General features: G+C 44.9%; 2 protein-coding genes across 2 annotated transcripts; both read right to left on the bottom strand.

The window, feature by feature from the left end:
* Nucleotides 1-5,040: 5,040 nt before the first annotated feature.
* LOC130022523 (olfactory receptor 7E24-like) lies at nt 5,041-6,018 on the bottom strand. Its single transcript, XM_056113285.1, has one exon. The coding sequence runs from the start codon at nt 6,016-6,018 to the stop codon at nt 5,041-5,043; it is 978 nt and encodes a 325-aa protein (XP_055969260.1).
* Nucleotides 6,019-15,330: 9,312 nt separating this feature from the next.
* On the bottom strand, nt 15,331-20,093 carry LOC130022522 (olfactory receptor 18-like). Its single transcript, XM_056113284.1, has 2 exons — nt 20,065-20,093; nt 15,331-16,267 (listed from the first exon to the last, which is right to left on the bottom strand). The coding sequence occupies exons 1-2, from the start codon at nt 20,091-20,093 to the stop codon at nt 15,331-15,333; spliced, it is 966 nt and encodes a 321-aa protein (XP_055969259.1).
* Nucleotides 20,094-20,302: the final 209 nt, after the last annotated feature.

The raw sequence follows: 20,302 nt of genomic DNA, 5'->3' as shown, positions 1-20,302 counted from the left end.
CATGCAAGTTTATAAATCTATAACTGTATCTCACGGTGATTCACTAAATAAAACAAATTAAAAAAAGAGGCTTATTTATTGGGCTGGAGCGATAGCACAGCAGTAGGGCGTTTGCCTTGCATGCAGCCAACATGGCCGACCCGAGTTCGATTCCTCCGCCCCTCTTGGAGAGCCCGGCAAGCTACGAGAGTATCTCGCCTGCATGGCAGAGCCTGGCAAGCTACCTGTGATGTATTCGATATGCCAAACACAGTAACAACAAAAGTCTCCAATGGAGATGTTACTGGGCCCGCTCGAGCAAATTGATGAACAACGGGAGGACAATTCTCTCAATTCTCTTATTTATTGAGAGCCAGGGTGTTGAAGGAGTATTTTACTGAATAAGTGGCCAGCCTGTGAGTTCACTCAGGGTTTCCCAGCTGACCCTAAAGGTTGGGCAGTCTTTGTGTGTTTGTTTCTCTAAGACTGACCTTCACTAGCCAGAGGTTGAATGTGCCAAGCCTTTTGATTTTGTTAGTGTTAATTTTCACCCTTATTTTTATTTTTTTTTGGTCACACCCATCGATGCTCAGGGGTTACTCCTGGTTCTGCATTCAGGGATTACTCCTGGTGGTACTCGGGGGACCATATGGGATGCTGGGAATCGAGCCCAGGTTGGTTGCTTGCAAGGCATTTTTACACTTCTTAATCCCCCTATGAGAGAGCCCATTTTGTGTCTGCCCTTCTCTTTCTGATTACCTTCATTCAGCGTGATACTCTGCAGATCCATGCACGTAGCAACAAATGGCATGATTTCACCTTTTCTTTGTTTTGTTTTGGTTTGGGGTCACACCTAGCAGTGCTCAGGACTTACTCCTGGTTCTTCACTCAAGGATAACTCATGGATGGGCTCAGAAGACCACATGAAATGCCAGGGTTCAAACCCGGGTTGACCTTATGTAAGGCAAGTGCTCTACACGCTGTACTATTGTCCCAGTCTCTGAATCCACCTTTTCTTATAGCCAAATAGCATTCCATTGTGTTTACCAAAGTTTCTTTATGCAGTCAGCTGTCCTTGGAAATTTATACAATAAATTTGCCCCAATAGTCAAAACACTCTTAGAAAAAAAGAAAATGGGACAGTTCTCTTTCCCCAGCTTCAAACTATACTATAAAAGTCTAGCAATCCAAACAGTGTGGTGTGAAAGAAAGACAGACTGCAGAGACGAATCACAGCATAAGCAATGACAATGCCACGACTGGCAGAAGAAATGAGAAAAATCAGGAAGGTCTCAGGTTGGTTCAGTTCCTGGAACTGAAAAAGATTCGTATTTCCAGAAATCAAACAATGCGTAACTAGCCAGCCTGATCCCACCTGGAAAGTTCCTGGGCCCAGCAAACGAGCTCAATCAATCACCATGTGCCAGAAATTGTCTTTTGCTAACTGTAAAGAATGAATAGATTATGTCAGTATATGCTTTATAATGCCCTCTGAAACTAGAGTTGGGGTCCTTGTCAAGACTCCACTGAAGGGGGGCTAGAATGATAGCACAGTAGGTAGGACATTTGCCTTCCACGCGGCCAACCTGGTTCGATTCCCAGCATCCCATTTGGTCCCCCGTGCACCTCCAGGAGTAATTCCTGAGTGCAGAGCCAGAAATAAGCTCTGTGCATCGCTGGGTGTGACCCCAAAAAAGCAAAAAAATAAAAGAGACTCCATGGCATTGGATGAGACTTGAACCCTAGATCGAGCTAGCAATAAAGTTCCTTTGCTTTTGCATTATGGTGTGTGGACTTGGTCTCTTTGTGACTGGAGATCTGAAACTCGGGCATAACCAATGGAATAGATTTGAGAGTCCCGAAACACATCCTCAGGTATTTGCACAGTTAAACTTTGAGAAAGGAGCAAGAAGTATGAAATTTGTTTTCTGTATGGTGTCATTCACGATTTCTAACAGAGGTAGTTTATAACCAACAGATGCCTTTAGTTTTTCTCTATGAAAATGCAGCACTGTAGCACTGTCCTCCCATTGATCATTGATTTGTTTGAGCGGGCACCAGTAATGTCTCACAACAAATTGTGACACTTGTTACAGTGTTTGGCATATCAAATACGTCATGGGGAGCTTGCCAGGCTTTGCCTTGTGGGCGAGATACTTTTGGTAGCTTGCCGGGCTCTCCGAGAGGGGCAGAGGAATCGAACCTGGCTCGGCCAGGCCGGCTGCATGCAAGGCAAACGCCCTACCCACTGTGCTATCGCTCCAGCCCATCTACTAACTCAAAATGCAGAATCCTAAGGCTATCCCGAGAGGGCTAGGGCGGCATCACCAACCAGGCCCGACCCCGCCTGCAATTTCTGAAGGGCAGTATCTGGAGCAGCCCTGTGACCTGAGGTGATAACCAGCATCCTTCATTAAGAGGTGGAACACTGATCACCTCGATCACCTGATAAATGCCTGCTGAAACATGCCTTCTGGAGAATGACAAGCTATGAAGGGAAAAAAGAAACGAGTGACTCTGAAAACATGCTGGGTCCCTCATTAAAAAAATAACTGTTTCTTTTTTCAGAGCTGGACTTCAGGGCCTCACCTATGTGGGGCAAATACTCAAGGACCCAGCTTGAGCCACATGCCTGGGCCCATGAATAATGATGAATAAAAGAAAACTGGGCATATTAAACTATTACCAGCCACCTGTGTTTGGAACTTAATGACCAACCAGGCGTAAGCTTTCCTTTAATGATCTCTTACCAAGAATGAGATCAGAAAACTGGCTGACTTTCTAGGAAGTCATTTGGTTTTCATTGATAGTGCAATCATTAAATGTGTAAAGAGTTCGCAAAGGCAACGTTTCAGGAAGCAAGATGGTTCTCCTACCTCTACAATGGGGGTGATGAGTTTCACTGAGTACATGGACTTCTGCTCTCTTTCAGTACCCACTGATGCAAGTCTTGGGATGTAACTGACATAAACTATGACAGTCAACTCGTCAACTCACACTATGTGTTTCCTATATATATATGTATGTGTGTGTGTGTGTGTGTGTGTGTGTGTGTGTGTGTAGCACTGTCCTTCCGTTGTTCATCGATTCTGCTCAAGTGGGCCCAGTAACGTCTCCATTGTGAGACTTGTTACTGTGTTTGGCATATCAAATGAACTATATTCCACTTTGCTAATGACCAAAGATACAAAATTAGGCAAGGGACATTTAATTGGTTAAAAAAGAAACTAACGACGATGCCTCAATGCTGCAAAGGTGATGGGAAAAGTGGAATACTAGTGCAGTCATCAAGTACTGGCTATAGTAGAAGTCGGATAAAGCCATAAAAAAAAGCAGTCAGGCAAGTCTGGCAGTATGGCGAGGCAAATCGGGCTCCAGTGCATTAACGTGCTGCAGACATGCAGGGGTATGCACTGTGGAGAATTCAGTCTGGGATGTAGTTCTGTAGCAGAGATTTGATTTGTATGTGTGAGGCTTGAGTCTGATCCCCGGCACTGCCCAAAATAACATTTATTCCGGAGCAGGAGAGATAGGACAGGGGGTTGATCCCAGGCACCACAAAGTCACCCAAACATTGCCAAACACATGATGCAGGGCTCTCAAACACCCTGGGATGGCCTGGGAAATGCCCAGCACTACAGGCCTGACTGGCCACAACATACTGGGACCCCCCACAAATAAAATGGGGACTGGAGAGAGTTCATAGAATAGGGCACTTGCCTTCCATATATGGCCAGCCCGGGTTCGATCCCCAGCACCCTGTAGGGCCCTCAAGCCTTGCCAGGAGTGAACCATGAGCACAGAGCCAGTCGTAAGCCCCAAGCACTGCCAGGTGTAGTGCAAAAACCAAACCAAACCAAAATGGGAAAAAGTATCACTGAAGAGGGCAATTAAATAATAACAAATTCACTTTAGGCAGGAGAAAAATCAGAAGTAGCCTAAAATGCTTACTAATGAATGGTTAAACTTGCGTTTAATTTTTTTCTTTGTCTTTTTGATTACAGGGTTAATGCCCATTGGTATTTGGGAAAAGCTCCTGTGCTCAGGTGCCCAGATGGGGATCAGGACTCAAACCTAGGTCTCACACATACAAAGCACCTGCTCTTCCGCGGAGTTCTATCCCTGATTCTGCGATTAAAAAACTTATAAAATCATATTCTAAACTCTCATTACGACTGCTACCACATACAAATACAAAACTGAGGGAAGATACAGCAACGGTGGTGGCCATCTGTAGCCCCCAACTTCTGGGGAAACCGTCATCGGTTATCTTGGAATTGAAACAGGAAACTAATAGAATTTGGAATTAAAAATTATATTCCTTAGGGCCAGAGTACAGCATACAGGGTCCTCACCTTGCACACAGCTGACCCGAGTTCTGGCCCCAGTAACCCATATGGTCCCCCTGAGCACCGCAAGGAGTGATTCATGAGTACAGAGTGAAGGAGTAACCCCTGAGCATCGCCAAGTGTGACCCAAAAAGCCAAAATACCAGAGGCTGATGGCTTAGGATTTGGGGAAAAGATGTCTTTGGATGTCAGCAATACTTCAACCTTGCCTCTGCCTTACAGCCCTAAGGAAAGTGTTCTAAAAGCTGCTTTCTAGCCATAACATTCTCCTTCCTCCCCATGCTACTTGTTTGCTAAGTACATGTGGGCAGATTCCTCCAACCTCTACTTAACCGTTACTTCTGCTACTATACTTTGTCCTAGACTACGAGTCTTTGTTCCGTGTGGGCGCCATTGTCCCTGCCACACTGCATGCTCGAATCTTGAGCATCGTCATCCCCACTCCAGGAATCATCTTACAACACTCCCAGGTTCTAAGTAACTACAGGTTAGCTAAATCTGCTCTCAGGGGATCACTTTTGGCGAGCTCAGGGGATGCTATGGGATGCTGGATATTAAACTGGGGTCAGTTGCATGCAAGGTAATTGCCCTCCCCACCTTACCATCGCTCAGCAGCCAGAGTTACAAAACTATTGACAAAATCCTGATTGCTGATTTCAGACTGTTAATTTTGCATGCATTGTAGTAAAAAAGAGACATATATACATTAAAATTATGGTCTTCTACCGAGAAGCTTCTGGAAAGCTCTCTTGATGTCCTTGTTTCTTAGGCTGTAGATGAAGGGGTTCAGCATGGGGACAATAATTGTGTACACCACAGAAGACACTGCCCCCTTCCTAGGAGAACCGGAGTTAATCGAGCTGACGTACACCCCAATGCCTGTTCCATAAAATAAGCAAACAACAAACAAGTGAGAACCACAGGTGGAGAAGGCTTTGTACCTCCCACCCATGGAAGAGACTCTCAAAACAGAGGACACAATTCTGGAATAAGAGTACAGGATCCCTGAGACTGGCACTCCCCCAAAAATAGCAGCGATAAAATAGAGTAACATGTTATCCACGAAGGTATCCCCACAGGATAGACTGAGGAGTTGAGGAAGGTCACAGAAGAAATGTGGAATTTCCACGTGGGTGCAGAAGGTGAGCTGTGACATTATCAGGCAATTCAGCTGGGACTGCAACAGACTGGTGCAAATGGACAGCAGAAGCAGCCGGCTGCAGAGGTGGGGGTTCATGATGACAGGGTAGTGCAGGGGATGGCAGATGGCCACAAAGCGATCATACGCCATTATAACTAGAATTAAATTATCCAGACAACTGAAAAAATAAAAAAACGACAACTGCACCAGGCAACCTGCATGAGACATGGTTCTGCTCTGAGTGTGGATGTCCCAAATCATTTTTGGCACCGTGGTGGAGATGGAACCAATGTCAGCCGTGGACAGGATGGAGAGGAAGAAGTACATGGGCGTGTGCAGGTGGGGGTCAGAGGTGATGACCAGGGTGATGAGTAGGTTCCCCGTGATGCTGACCAGGTACATGGACAGGAAGAGGCAGAAGAGGAGAGGCTGGACTTGGGGATCATCGGAGAGTCCCAGGAGGAGGAATTCCACAGCCCCTGTTACGTTGTGTGGGTCCACAGCACAGAGACACCTTTTGGGGATAACATGAAATTGGGTCACAGTCATGGTCACGGTCCTCCCTTTGTTCATCTATTTGCTCGAGTGGGCCCAGTAACGTCTCCATTGTGACACTTGTTACTGTGTTTGGCATATCGAATACGTCACGGGGAGCTTGCCAGGCTTTGCCGTGTGGCGAGATACGCTCGGTAGCTTGCTGGGCTCTCCGAGACGGGCGGAGGAATCGAACTCGGGTCAGTCATATTGGCTGCATGTAAGGCAAACGCCCTACCGCTGTGCTATCGCTCCAGCCCATGAAATTGGGTACACATAGACCATTCCTCATTGCTAGGTCATTTTGTTGTAAGCAACTCAGGAATACTGAAATTACACTCATATCTAACTACTTTATAGTAAAATTTGTTGTTGTGACCAACATTCTTTTTGTACTTTTCCCTTTCAATTTTCTCCATTTTTCTGTTTTCAATTGGAAAGACTGAGATTTTGAAACACATGTGAGGGGAAATAAAGCATATTAAAGATTTTTAAATTTCAAGGTTGCACTGAAGAGCTGTTTTCTCCATTAAAGTAACCAAAATTGCGAGGCTGGAGCGATAGTATAGTGGGTAGGGCATTTGCCTTGCACGCAGCCGGCCTGGGTTTGATCCCATATGGTCCCCCAAGCACTGCTAGGAGTAATTCCTGAGTGCAGAGCCAGGAGTAACCCCTGAGCATTGCTGGGTTTGACCCAAAATGCAAAAAACAAACAAACAAACAACCCCCCCCAAATGATGTAGTTACAAAACAAAACAAAGAAACAAAGAAATGTTTGAAGGGCTAAAGCAACAGTACAGCAGATAGTTTGTTGGCCTTACACACAGTAGACCTGAGTTTGATCCTCATTATCACGTATGATCCTTGAGTCCTGCCAAGAATGATTCCTGAGCGTAGAGTGATGAGTAAGTCCCGATTATCAATTACATACCCCCCACTCATAAGTTATATTTTCTTGAAATCCAAATGACAAGAAACAAACTTAAAAATGTACTTCCCCCGGGGTCCAGCCTGGGGGGGGTGGAAGGGAACTATGGGAAGCTGGTGAGGGAAGCTGACACCAATAATGGGATTGGTACTGAAAAACTGTATATCTAAAACTCCACTCTGACTAACTTTATAAATCATGATGCTTGAGTAAAACCACAAATTAGGGCCTGGGACCGTAGTACAGTGGGTAGGGCATTTGCCATACCAGATTTGATCCTCGGTATCCTATGTGGTCTGAGCCAGCAGGAGTGACACCTGAGCACTGAGCCAGGAATAAGCCCCGGGCCACATAGCCGGAGGTGGCCCCAAAACATGACAAAAATGAATGTTTGAGTAACCTGATTTAAAATAAATAAGTCTTGCGTCTCTATATGTATCATAAGATGACTTAAAACTATATTGCTTCCGGGGCTGGAGTGATAGCACAGCAGGTAGGGTGTTTGTCTTGCCAACCCGGATTCGATCCCTGGCATCTCATATGGTCCCCTGAGCACTGCCAGGAGTAATTCCTGAGTACAGAGCCAGGAATAATCCCTGTGCATTACCAGGTGTGACGCAAAAAAAAAAAAGACAAAACAAAACAAAAAAACTATATTGCTTTCATAAGTCTGCTTTAAAGCTCTAAATGGGGAAACACCTCTACCTCTGTGTGAGCTTATCTATCAACCTTCTCATATATAAATCTCAAAAGAGATCAACCAGCCGCAAAAGATCTCAGGCATCCATTCCTGGCTGAGACAGCCCTGCAGCTGCTTGCTTCCACACCCCAAAACCTACATGCATCTAACAGGACTTCTTCACCTCAGAACTGAGCCTCATGGAGAATTAAACCTGCCAGAAAAACTCTGGTACATTGGTGAAAAACTGTGGTGAAAAACTCCAAGCCTTCTCGGAATTAGTTGGGATGGGCTACCTCCCCCTAACTCCCTGTACTTCCGGGAGCCTGGGCAACCACACTCACAAACCACCTCTGTCACCATGTAAGTTCATATACCACCCTGTTCCAGAGATTCATAAATAAATCTCAAAAGAAATCAACTAACTACAAAACTTTCTTAGGAACAGCCTAGTTAAAAACTTAACTCCAGGGGTTGGAGCAATAGCACAGCAGGTAGGACGGTTGCCTTGCATGCAGTTGACTCGGATTCGATTCCCAGGATCCCATATGGTCCCCCAAGCACCACCAGGAGTAATCCCTGAGTGCAGAGCCAGGAGTAACCCCTGAGCAACGCCAGGTGTGACCCAAAAAGCAAAAAAAAAAAAAAAATTAACTCCAACTGAACTGCCCAGTAAAAAATTCTGAATTTTCTGGAATGTGGCCATGTGACATCTTCAAACTCTACAACACTGGCAATCCAGTAGCAGTGCACCAGATTGGATGGAATGTAAAGTAGAAGCCAACCCATTTTGATTAACAAAAACATTAACACAGAAAGCTTACTTGTAACCTTACTTGTAACTAAAAGCTTACTTTTAGTAACCCCTCAGACAAAGACTTAATGTCCCCACTATGAGATAAAATAAGTTTTGCAAATTTTCTTCTAAGAATATATATATATATATATATACATATATTTATTTATAATTTCATTAGCCATTTATTGGTAACAAGCAAGCTCTGTAGCACTGTCCTCCTGTTGTTCATCAATTTGCTCGAGCTGGCCCAGTAGTGTCTCCATTGTGAAACTTGTTGCTACTGTTTTTGGCATATCGAATACGTCATGGGTAGCTTGCCAGGCTTTGCAGTGCGGGAGCGGTACTCTCGGTAGCTTGCTGGGCTTTGTGAGAGGGGAGGAGGAATCGAATCCCACGCCCTACTGCTATGCTATCACTCCAGCCCGGTAATAAGCAATATAAAATAAATTATTTTGGGCCTTCTATCAGGGCAGGCTTGAAGGGTGGTTGGGAAAATGGAGACAATGGTGGTGGGAAGGTGATATTATTGGTGGTGGGCTTGGTGTTGGAATATTGAATGCTGGTAAGAAATGCATCATGAACAAGTAAACCATGGTGTTTAATTGTTGGACATTGAATCCAAGTGTTTTAGGCTTCATCAGTGAATTGCCCCATTTTCTCCTCCCAGCAAAGCTCACAGTGCTCATGAGCATCCCTAATCCCCTGAGTTTATCTTTAACCTTTCCTTTGTGTTTTACATCGCATTGTCACAGTTCCCCAAGTCAGTCGTGTTTACTGATGAGCCAAAAATTTCTGGTCATTCTGGATTTTGATTTGTAGTGAATTAATTGCTTTTCTGTTTCCTCTATAGCCTTTTTATATTTCACTATAAAACAATGTTCTTTGGTTAAACACAGAAAGACCATTAATGCTATGCTTCTAATATTTGGGAGTTTACTGACTCTGAGAGTATATATATTCTGAGAATGTATCTGCTCCTGGGCATAATTACTTGGTCCTAATTACTTGACTCAGGTTTCAGTTGCTGTAGTTCCCAGCACCCCAAAAGGGAGGTCCTGCCCTGGGACTGGGATGGATCCAGGGCGAGTAGCAAAACTACCCTGGCATTGAAATGGAACATTCTAGAAAGCATTAATGCATGATCTTTATGCAAGCTGTTATGACTTAAGAGACAGGACCCCCATGGGGAAGGACAAGCTGAACTGGCCTGAGGACTTAGTCTGGAATTTACGGTAAAAGCCTTGCTTGGTCTCAGAGCCCAGAGAACTAAGCCTAATGTTATCTCTTCCAGTGTCCATACAAAAGTAACTAGTATTGATATGTTGATAGTTATTGGACTGAGGAAAGGAGAAAAACACCTTAGGAGGTATTTTGCCCTTGGGCAGTCAGGAAGGGCTTTGGAATACCTTTTAGGTAGTGTTCCCTTTGAATTTGGTGGGCCCTCAGGGAGGGCTTTCTTATGTTGATTTTGCTACCTGACTGGGTGCGGTGTCAGCTCAGACTTCTGGGAAGTCAGGAGAGTTGGAGAATGAGAGAGAGAGCAGGACCACAAGATGGACTGCGGAGAGAATAGCAAGGGGGACAGAGAGAGAAGAACGTAGAAGAGGAATACAGAAGCAGGCATGTGGAGAGAGAGGGAGAGAGCCCAGGCTGCGAGATGGAGCGTGGAGAGATGAGTGGGAGAGACAGGAGGAGACGGGAATGAGGAGCAGTGGAGACTAGAACGGGAGGCTCGGAGAGACTGGGGCAGGCGTGTGGGGAGAATGGAATAAACGGCATCTGGTCAATCAAAGGCTTAGCCCTCGTTTAGTCCACCATCTGCCCCATACCTGTGCTGCCCTGGTTGGGGGAGTGGCCCGGGCCCACCCCGAACACCGAACACGGGCGGCGAGGGGGAGAGCCGTTGGGGGCCCCCCTGGCCCCCCTTAAAGATTTTATACAGTAGAATTAATTGTTTGACTGTTTGAATTAATTGTTTGATACATATGACTAGAAGGAAAGAGAAAAGCAATATAGATATCCCTAGGAGACAGAGTGTCCCTTTGAGTTGATGTCCCCCAGAGAATTGCCTCTGCTGGAATGTTTTCACTCTGTAAATCACACGGACATGTGGTCCTACACCTCTGACCCCCTCAGATGCTCTGTAAGTATGCTAGCAGCTCTGCATGAAATGGGCCATTTTCACCATCAGGCTGTGATCCCGACTCTGTCTCTCTGCAGGGGAGGATGGGAGGCACCAAATGCACATGCACTGTAGCAGCACCAGCACGCTGCTTTGTGAACTCACATTTAATAAAGGTTTTTATTTTATTTTTTAATTTTATTATTATTTTTTAGTTTTACACAATCCTCTGATCATAGATATGAAATGCCATTCTGGGAAAAAATTTTCAAAGGCTTATGACAGTAAATGCTACTTTGGGAAAAGATATTTTTTTTTATTTTTGGGTCACACCTGGCGATGCACAGGGGTTACTCCTGGCTTTGCATTCAGGAATTACCCCTGGCAGTGCTCAGGGGTAATCGAACCCAGGTAAGGTAAATGCCCTACCCACTGTGCTGTTGCTCCAGCCCAGGGAAGAGATTTTTAAAGGCACTATGCATGCATAAGCAGCATACATGAGATAGAAAAACGAAATAAATCAGAGGCATGATGACTGGCAATGAAGGGGAGGCATGTTGCTAAGTGTGTTCCTGTTAAACCCATGAAAATTATCAACAGCCAATTTTTTTTTCTTTTTGGGTCACACCCGGGGATGCACAGGGCTTACTCCTGGCTCTGCACTCAGGAGTTACTCCTGACAACGGTCAGGGAACCAAATGGGATGCTGGGAATAGAACCCGGGTTGGCCACATGCAAGGCAAATGCCCTACCCGCTGTGCTATTGCTTCAGCCTATATAGCTTTTTAAAAAATTTTTTGCTTTTTGGGTCACACCCGTCGATGCACAGGGATTATTACTGGTTCATGCACTCAGGAATTACTCTTGGCCGTGCTCAAGGGACCACATGGGATGCTGGGAATTGATCCTGAGTTGGGTGCGTGCAAGGCAAACACCTTACCTTCTGTACTCCAGATCCAGAATGCTAATACTCTTACACATGCACTAATGTTAGAAAAAATTGGAAAAAAAAGAATATTGTATTAGAAAAAAGAATATTGTGTTATTTTCTTCCACTACAATGCTCATATGTAATATTTTAATGCTGCCCACACATCTTGTGGATGGACATGTGTTAGAAAAATATAAAACTACACAGCATCAACAGTAAGGATATTCCCACGGAAGCCATCACTAATATTTTGTGTTGTTACGGTTATTCACTTTATCATCAGAGTATCACTGTACCACTATATCACTGTCATCCCGTTTGTTGATTTACTTGAGCGGGAGCCAGTAATGTCTCTATTTGTCCCAGTCCTGAGATTTTAGCAGCCTCTTCTTACTAGTCTTTCCCAATGATTGGAGGCTCTTTCAGGGTCGGGGAATGAGACTTATTATAGTTACTGGTTTTGGCATATTGGATACACCACAGGGAGCTTGCCAGGCTCTGCCTGTGTGGGCGGGATACTCTCGGTAGCTTGCCAAGCTCTACGAGAGGCATCTCTATCTCTATCTCTATCTCTATCTCTATCTCTATCTCTATCTCTATCTCTATATATCTATGATTTGTTGCCTACTATCTGAACTCCATCAAACATGGTGTGCTAATTATGGAAAATGGGTAGGAAATGTCTTATGATATGTCCAGAAAATGGCCTGGAGCATGGGGTGTCCCTAGTGAAAACAGCCTGGTACAGAGTCCCATCATCAGAGTAATGATTATAATAAGATCCATGAACTTCTGGGGGGGTGTTTTGGGAATAGTTTAGGGAGATTCTTTTTTTTTTTCCATTCTGCTGGAAATGCTGATTGGGAGAGCGAAATGCTTCACAAGACCCCTATGACTTCCTCACCAGGAAAAGCAAACATGAGCTCCCATGTGTCTACATGGAAATGAAGCAAATGGTGCCCCCCCATGTCTCTCTCCATGTTCCACTTGTCTGGGTGAGGAGACATGAGACAGGACTATCTTCCCACACACCCCCGTCCCTCCACTCACTGGTCTCTGCTGGGTCTCTGCTGGCTCATGCTTGGAGCTGGGGCCCTCGGCTCTCTCCTCCCTCGTGAGTGATGAGACCTGAGACTCCGTGCTCGGGACAGGGAGGAAGGCCAAGTCAGGCATGAACCCGCACAGGTGATGGTGGTGACAGGGGACACAAGTAGGAGCCTCACTGAGAAATACCCTCCAGGGCTGCAGGTCTGACTCCTTATTACTCCTCTGTGGCCTTGAGGGATCAATACACAGGACTCATCACAGGCGAGAGCCTCTGCTTCTTGTTATCTCAGTCCCGGAGGACCTCCTGATAGAAGAGGATGAGGAAAGGTGTCACTAATGCGTTAGAAGGTGTGAGAAGTCCTTCCTCCCAGAGAAAGTTTGCCTGTATACTGTGGTTCTGAGAAGCAGTTTCAGAGATCTCCAATTCCAATTGGGAATCTCTCCTAAACTGAGTTTGTTATTTTCAACTTTTTTATTGCAAAGTAATTGTGCTCATCCTGAAAAATTAAAAAAAATCAATAGTTTTTCTATATACTGCAAGAATCTGAAGAGCTTTTCACTTTCTTTGTGACTACTTGTGGCTAAGAGAAAGTTCTTTTTTTTTTTGGGAAAGTTCTTATAACTATATTTTGTTATTTTTATTATTTAATAATATCACAAATTTAATAGTTACCTTCAATTGGGATATATGTATGGATTTGTATTATGAAAGAATATTTACTGAGGCTGGAGCGATAGCACAGTGGGTAGGGTGTTTGCTTGCATGTGGCCAACTCAGGTTCAATTCCCAGCATCCCATAGGTTCCCCTGAGCACCGCCAGGAGTAATTCCTGAGTGCAGAGCTAGGAGTAACCCCTGTGTATCACTGGATGTGACCCAAAAAGCAAAAAAAAAAACCACAAAGGGCAAAACTAATTAATGAGTTATTAAGGGAGATGTCATAGCTCTGCAGTGGGTCCACTATAGACATCACAATCCAATTGGCCATAGGGCACACAGGGCCTGTATAGTTATCTCTTAACTATGGAGACCCCAGAACAAGGAGACAGTCTGCTGGTCTAGAGCAACAGATGCTCAAAAACTTGTGCATACAGCATAGATGAGACAAAGCCACCTATACAGGCCAGAGACTCATAGTCATATGACAAAGTCTACTGGGTCAGTATAATAGTTTTATATACAGGCAGGAAGGGTTGCATTACATGCGGATCACGAGATATGAAGAGGAAGGTGAATTCTATGGTTACATGGGCTAGATGGGATGAAGTGTCATGGGATTCCTATGAGCTAATGCAGAGGGGGCAAAATAAATTATACAGACACTACAGGTGTCAACTTCACCTTAATCTCAACCCCTGGCCATGGGCAGTTGCAAGGCCATTGAGTCATGCTGACCTTTCGGGAGTGCCAGTTCCCCTGGCAACAGCTCACCTTCCTCAAGGGGTTCAGAATTTGTTGCACACACCTAGCAGCCAAGATAGTCAGGGAGGGGCTGGAACATAGTACAGCGGGTAGGTTGTTTGCCTTGCACATGGCCAATCTGGGTTCGATCCCCAGGGTCCCATATGGTCCCCTAAGCACCGCCAGGGGTAATTCCTGAGTGCAGAGCCAGGAGTAACCTCTGAGCATCATTGGGTATGATCCAAAAAGATGGGCTGGAGTGATAGTACAGTGGGTAGGGCGTTTGCCTTGCACGTGGCCGACCTGAGTTCGATTCCCAGCATCCTATTTAGTCCCCTGAGCACCGCCAGGAGTAATTCCTGAGTGCATGAGCCAGGAGTAACCCCTGTGCATCATCAGGTGTGACCCAAAAAGAAAAAAAAACAAAGCTTCATAAAAATGGTAGATGCTTCTCTGCACATGATGACTTATAGTTTTAGAAGGTAACTCTGCCTTTTACATGATGCCTGGGTTGGCTGACGGATGCAGGAGATTTTTGCGGGTAGGGTGTCTGCCTTACACGTGGCCAACATGGCCGACCCGAGTTGTTGTTTGTTCATTTTGGGGTCATGCCCAGCAATCCTCAGGGGTTACTCCTGGCTCTGCTCTGAGGGAATCACTCCTGGAGATGCTCAGGGCACTGTTGGGGGTGCCAGGGATCGAATCTTGATTGACCACGTGCAAGACACGCGTCCTTCCTGCTGTACTCTCCAGCCCTGGATACGGGAGATTCCGCAGATGATAAAAATGAGTTATGAGGTGTTATTTATTTATTTTTGGCTTTGGGGGTCACACCCAGTCATGCTTAATGGTTACTCTTAACTGTACTCAAGAATTACTCCTGGCGGGGCTGGAGCGATAGCACAGTGGGTAGGGTGTTTGCCTTGCACACAGCCAACGTGGCCGACCTGGGTTTGATTCCCAGCATCCCCTATGGTTCCCCAAGCACCGCCAGGAGTAATTCCTGAGTGCGTATCAGCCAGGAGTAACCCCTGAGCATCGCTGGGTGTGACCCAAAAAGCAAAAAAAGAAAAAAAGAATTACTACTGGTGGTGTTCAGGGAACCATATGGGATTCTGGGATTGAACCCAGGTCAGCCATGTGCGAGGCAAATGCCCTACCTATTGTGCTATCAATGGGGACCCATGGGATTCTTTTTTTTTTTTTAACACACGGGCAGTCTCAGACTACTTATCCCACTTCTATTAAAAGGATATAAAATGAGAAATTTTGCTATTTTACATCGGGAGATAGGAAAACCTGGAATTAAAACATTTGTGCAAACAAGGAGTCATATTTGCCAATTTCAGATGGTAGGTTTTAAAGTCAGATCAAGTTTCACAATTTAAAAAAATAACACAAGAAAATCGATTAGGCTACATTATTTATTGAGGAGCTTCTGGAAGGCCCTCTTGATGTCCTTGTTTCTCAGGCTGTAGATAAAGGGGTTCAGCATGGGAACAATAGTTGTGTAGACCAGTGAAGACATTGCCCCTTTCCTGGGTGAATGGGAGACAGCTGAGCTGAAGTACACCCCAATGCCTGTTCCATAATACAAGCAAACAACAGACAGGTGAGAGCCACAGGTGGAGAAGGCTTTGTACCTCCCTCCTGTGGACGGGACTTTCAAGACAGAGGACACGATTCTAGAATAAGAGTACAGGATCCCGGAGACTGGCACTCCAGCAAATATAGCAATGAACAGATACATTAACAGAGTTTCGATGAAGGTATTCCCACAGGCCAGCCTGAGGATTTGAGGGAGTTCACAGAAGAAGTGAGAAATTTCTGCATGGGCGCAAAAACTAAGCAGTGACATGATCATGCAATTTAGCTGGGAGTCCAACAGACTCATGAGAACAGATGCCAGAAGTAACAGGCTACAGAGGCGGGGATTCATGATGACGGGATAGTGTAGGGGGTGACAGATGGCCACAAAGCGATCGTAGGCCATCACCGTGAGAAGTAAACTGTCCAAACATGCAAACAGGTAAAAAAGAGACAATTGCGCCAGGCAGCCGGCATGAGAGATGATTCTACTCTGAGTGTGAATGTCCCAGATCATCTTTGGCACCGTGGTGGAGGTAAAGCCAATGTCAGCCGTGGACAGGATGGAGAGAAAGAAGTACATGGGTGTGTGCAGGTGGGGGTTGGAGCTGACGGCCAGGATGATGAGCAGGTTCCCAGTGATGGTGACTAGGTACATGGACAGGAAGAGGCAGAAGAGGAGAGGCTGGACTTGAGGATCATCAGAGAGTCCCAGGAGGAGGAATTCCATAGCCCCTGTTCCATTGTGAGGGTCCACGGAGCAGAGACACCTTTTCGTAAAAATAAATAAACATGGGCACAGGTTATCCAGGCTCTCATCACTATATCTGTGTTTTGGTATTGAGCAGTTTACAATGATAGTAATTACACTATTACACAGTTTTCACTGCTTTTTGCTAATTTTCTTTTTTTTTTTTTTTTTTTTTTGCCTTTTGGGTCACACCCAGAAATGCTCAGGGGTCACTCCTGGCTCTGCACTCAGAAACCACTCCTGGCGGTGCTCGGGGGACCATATGGGATGCCGGGGATCGAACCCAGGTTTGCAAGGCAAACGCCCTACCCTCTGTGCTATAGCTCTGGCCCCTTTGCTATATTTCTTGCTTGTTGCAAACATTCTGTTCAAACTCGTTTCTCTTTGACTTTGCTCTACTTGCATTCATTTTGTAAAGACTACGCCAAAGAAATGTGAGGGACATTCAATTTCACATTTCAGTAACATAACGGTGCACACCCTTCTATGCTCAGGGAAGTTGTAAACAATATAGATGTCTAGGGCAGGAGCAATACATAGTGGGTAGGGAGTTTGCCTTGCACTTGGTCAACCCGAGTTCGATTCCCAGCATCCCATATGGTCCCCCGAGAACCGTCAGGAGTAATTCCTAAGTGCATGAGTCAGGTGTGACCCAAAAAATAAATAAACAAACAAAAAAACCCCTAAAACCAAAAAACAATATCGGAGTCTGGGATGACTCCAAGGCCTTTGCCTAAGGAGGAGCAGGTTCAATGCTTGAGTCACATGGTTCCCTGAGCCTGTCCTGATCCCTCCTGTCTCTGTCCTAGAGAATTTCTGACCTGGTGATTTATATAAAGAAATAACTATGAGCGGGCTGGAGCAACAGCACAGCGGGTAGGGCATTGGCCTTACTTGCGGCGACCCGGGTTTGGTTCCCAGCAACCCATATGGTCCCCTGAGCACTTCCAGGAGTAATTCCTGAGTGCATGAGCCAGGACTAACCCCTGTTCATTGCCGGGTGTGACCCAAAAAGAAAAAAAATAGCTACGAATTATGAAGATGAGGTAGATACACACAATTTAATACTATGCAGTTGTAAGAAATGATGAAATCATGCAATTTGCTGCAACATGGATGGAACTAGAAGTCATGTTAAATGAAGTCAGTCAGAAGAAGGACGAACATGGGATGTTATCACTTATATGTGGTATTTAGAGTAACGGGATGAGGAAATGTAAAGTGGGGATGCCTAGATCAACCTTGGCCCCAGAGTTTAGGGAGAAGGAAAGAAATAGAATAAAGGGAAACGGCATAAGAGATAAATGAAAACCAACGGAGGCAGGGGTCAAGGAAACTCAGGGATGGTATCAAGGAAATGATAGAGCTAAATATCCAAATCACAGCGTCAACAGCGCTAAAATAGCAAGACCCAACTTTTAATAAATATATTTATAAAATGTCAAGAGGGAAGTCTGGGGCTGGTGTGGAGGTGGGGGATAGGAGAGGGAATCTGGGAACACTGGTGGAGGGAAGTTGACACTGGTGGTGAGATTGGTGATGGAACATTGTATGTAAAAAACCCAAATATGAATAACTATAATTCATGGTGCTTTAAAAAATTAAATTTTTAAAATTTTTTTTAAAATTAAAAATTAAATTTAAAAACATTTTAAATTTAAATTAAAAATTAAATTTTTTTAAATTAAAATTTAAAAAATTTTTTTTGGAAAAAAGGTCACAACAGAAAACAGAAAAAGAAAATTTGCCGAATAAAACAAAGAAATGACATTTTATCAAATCAGAATTAGATGACAATTATACATATCTGGCTTTTATTTTTATTGTTGGAATTAGTAACTTCTCAAATTCCCCATGGCCACAGCATCTGTTCTTCTCAAAAACCTAAGTGGGCATTAAACAATTGGGCACCCTGCTTAAAAGCGGTAACATCTTTGGCTTTTATAGGCAAAAATATATCTTACTGTACACCTATTTTTGTCTCCTTTATTTTACAGAGACTGCTTTGGGCATTTCTTGTCACCCAGTGTGTGTAAGTTTTTTTTTTTTTTTTTTTTTGGCTTTCCTGGCAATGCTCAGGGGTTACTCCTAGCTCTTGCACTCAGGAATTACTCCTGGCAGTGCTCGGGAGACCATATGGGATGCTAGGAATCGAACCCGGGTTGGCTGTGTGTAAGGCAAATGCTCTACTCACTGTGCTATCACTCCAGTCTCAGTGTTTAAGTTTTTACCCAAAGCAATCCATCGGTGTTCCATGACCCAGCTTAGTGTCCTATAATTTAACCCAATGCTGGTGCTATTTGCTTGCAGTCAGATTCTCAGATGAAGACACGGTCTCCCCATGGCCTCTGTGCCCACCCCACCCACCTCCAGGTACCAATTTCAAATCGTAGCTTCCCATGTTCTCAACAACTGCTGTCAGACTGGGCTACTGATTTGAGTTTCCCATATCTCCCTCCCCTGGGAATATCACTCTGTAAGAGGAGTTCGTGGTAAATGATAGCGTAATATGTGGTGCCTTGTTGCACAAATAACAAGAAAATATGGGGAAAAAATCCAGTTCATGCGAGCCTGCAATATCTGGAAGACTTATTGCCCTTACAAGCTTCTATGAACTCAAGGAAATGATCGCTAAACAATAGCGTTTTTAAATTAACATTTCATATTTTTTTGGTTTCTTTTTGGGGTCACTCCTGGCGATGCACAGGGATTACTCCTGGCTCACGCACTCAGGAATTTTTTTTTGGCTTTCCTGGCAATGCTCAGGGGTTACTCCTGGCTCATGTACTCAGGAATTACTCCTGGCAGTGCTCGGGGGACCATATGGGATGCTGGGAATCAAACCCGGGTTGGCCGCTTGCAAGACAAATGCCCTACCCGCTGTGCTATCACTCCAGGCCCTGAACATTTCCTTTTAGTGGCCCATTTATACACAACACCATGAAAGTGCTGCGGATCCAGTAAATGGTTTTCCTGCAGGCAGTAAACCTGGAGGGAACCAGGGAGAGAAAGGGAAGGTTGAGTTTCCAGAGCTCAACTCCAGGGCTCCTGCTCAGGTCCAAACCTAACTTCACCTATTTTTTTAAAATATAGGATCAGGGACTGGAGAGATAGCACAGCGGATAGGGCATTTGCCTTGCACACAACAGACCTTGGTTCGATTCCCAGCATCCCTAATAGTCCCCCAAGCACCTCCAGGAGTAATTTCTGAGTGCACGAGCCAGGAGTAACCCCTGTGCATCGCTGGGTGTGACCCAAAAAGCAAAAAAAAAAAAAGATTTTAAAATGGTGACATGTTATCACATTGTACTGCTAAACCCAGAAGCATGATCTTACACATCAATGTTATTGGACAAAAATAATATGGTGTTCTCTTTTCCAAATTTAAGGTATGAAATCATAATGCTGTCTACACATGTCATAGGTAATAATACACATAGAGGAGATCAATCAGCAGATCTATCAAAGAGGGTCACAAGAGAACTGTCAACAATCATTTATGATCTTCAAATTGCTTTCCTCCTCCTCCTCCTCATGTGAGTATAAACAGATTCATGAATATTTGGAATGCTAGAGCAAGAATTTGGGAGATTGATTTCTGGCTCATCCATGAAAGTCAAAAGTACTAATGGGAAAGTTAGAATTCTTCACGAGAGATCTGAAATCCCCAAGAGAAAAAGCACCCACACGTTCCCTGTGTGTCTGTATGGAAACGAAGCATATGGCATCCCCCATATTTGTCTCCATGTCCCACTTGTCCGGGTGAAGAGATAAGAGTCAAGACCAACTTCCCCATCCCTGCCCCTCATCACTCACTGGTCTCTGCTGGGTCTCTGCTGGCTCATGCTTGGAGCTGGGGCCCCTAACACTCTCCTCCCTTGTGAGTGATGAGAGCTGAGACTCCGTGCTCGGGACGGGGAGGAAGGTGAAGTCAGGCATGAACCCGCCCAGGTGATGGTGGTGAAAGGGTAGACAGGTAGGAACCTCACTGAGAAATACCCTCCAGACTGTGGGGCTGACTCTTTATTACTCCTTCATGACCGTGAGGGATAAT

The sequence above is a fragment of the Sorex fumeus genome, unplaced genomic scaffold (genome assembly GCF_029834395.1).
Source record: "Sorex fumeus unplaced genomic scaffold, SorFum_2.1 ptg000019l, whole genome shotgun sequence".
Classification (NCBI taxonomy): Eukaryota; Metazoa; Chordata; class Mammalia; order Eulipotyphla; family Soricidae; genus Sorex; species Sorex fumeus.
Note: the sequence above shows the minus strand (reverse complement) of the source record. Positions and strands in the feature narration are given on the sequence as shown.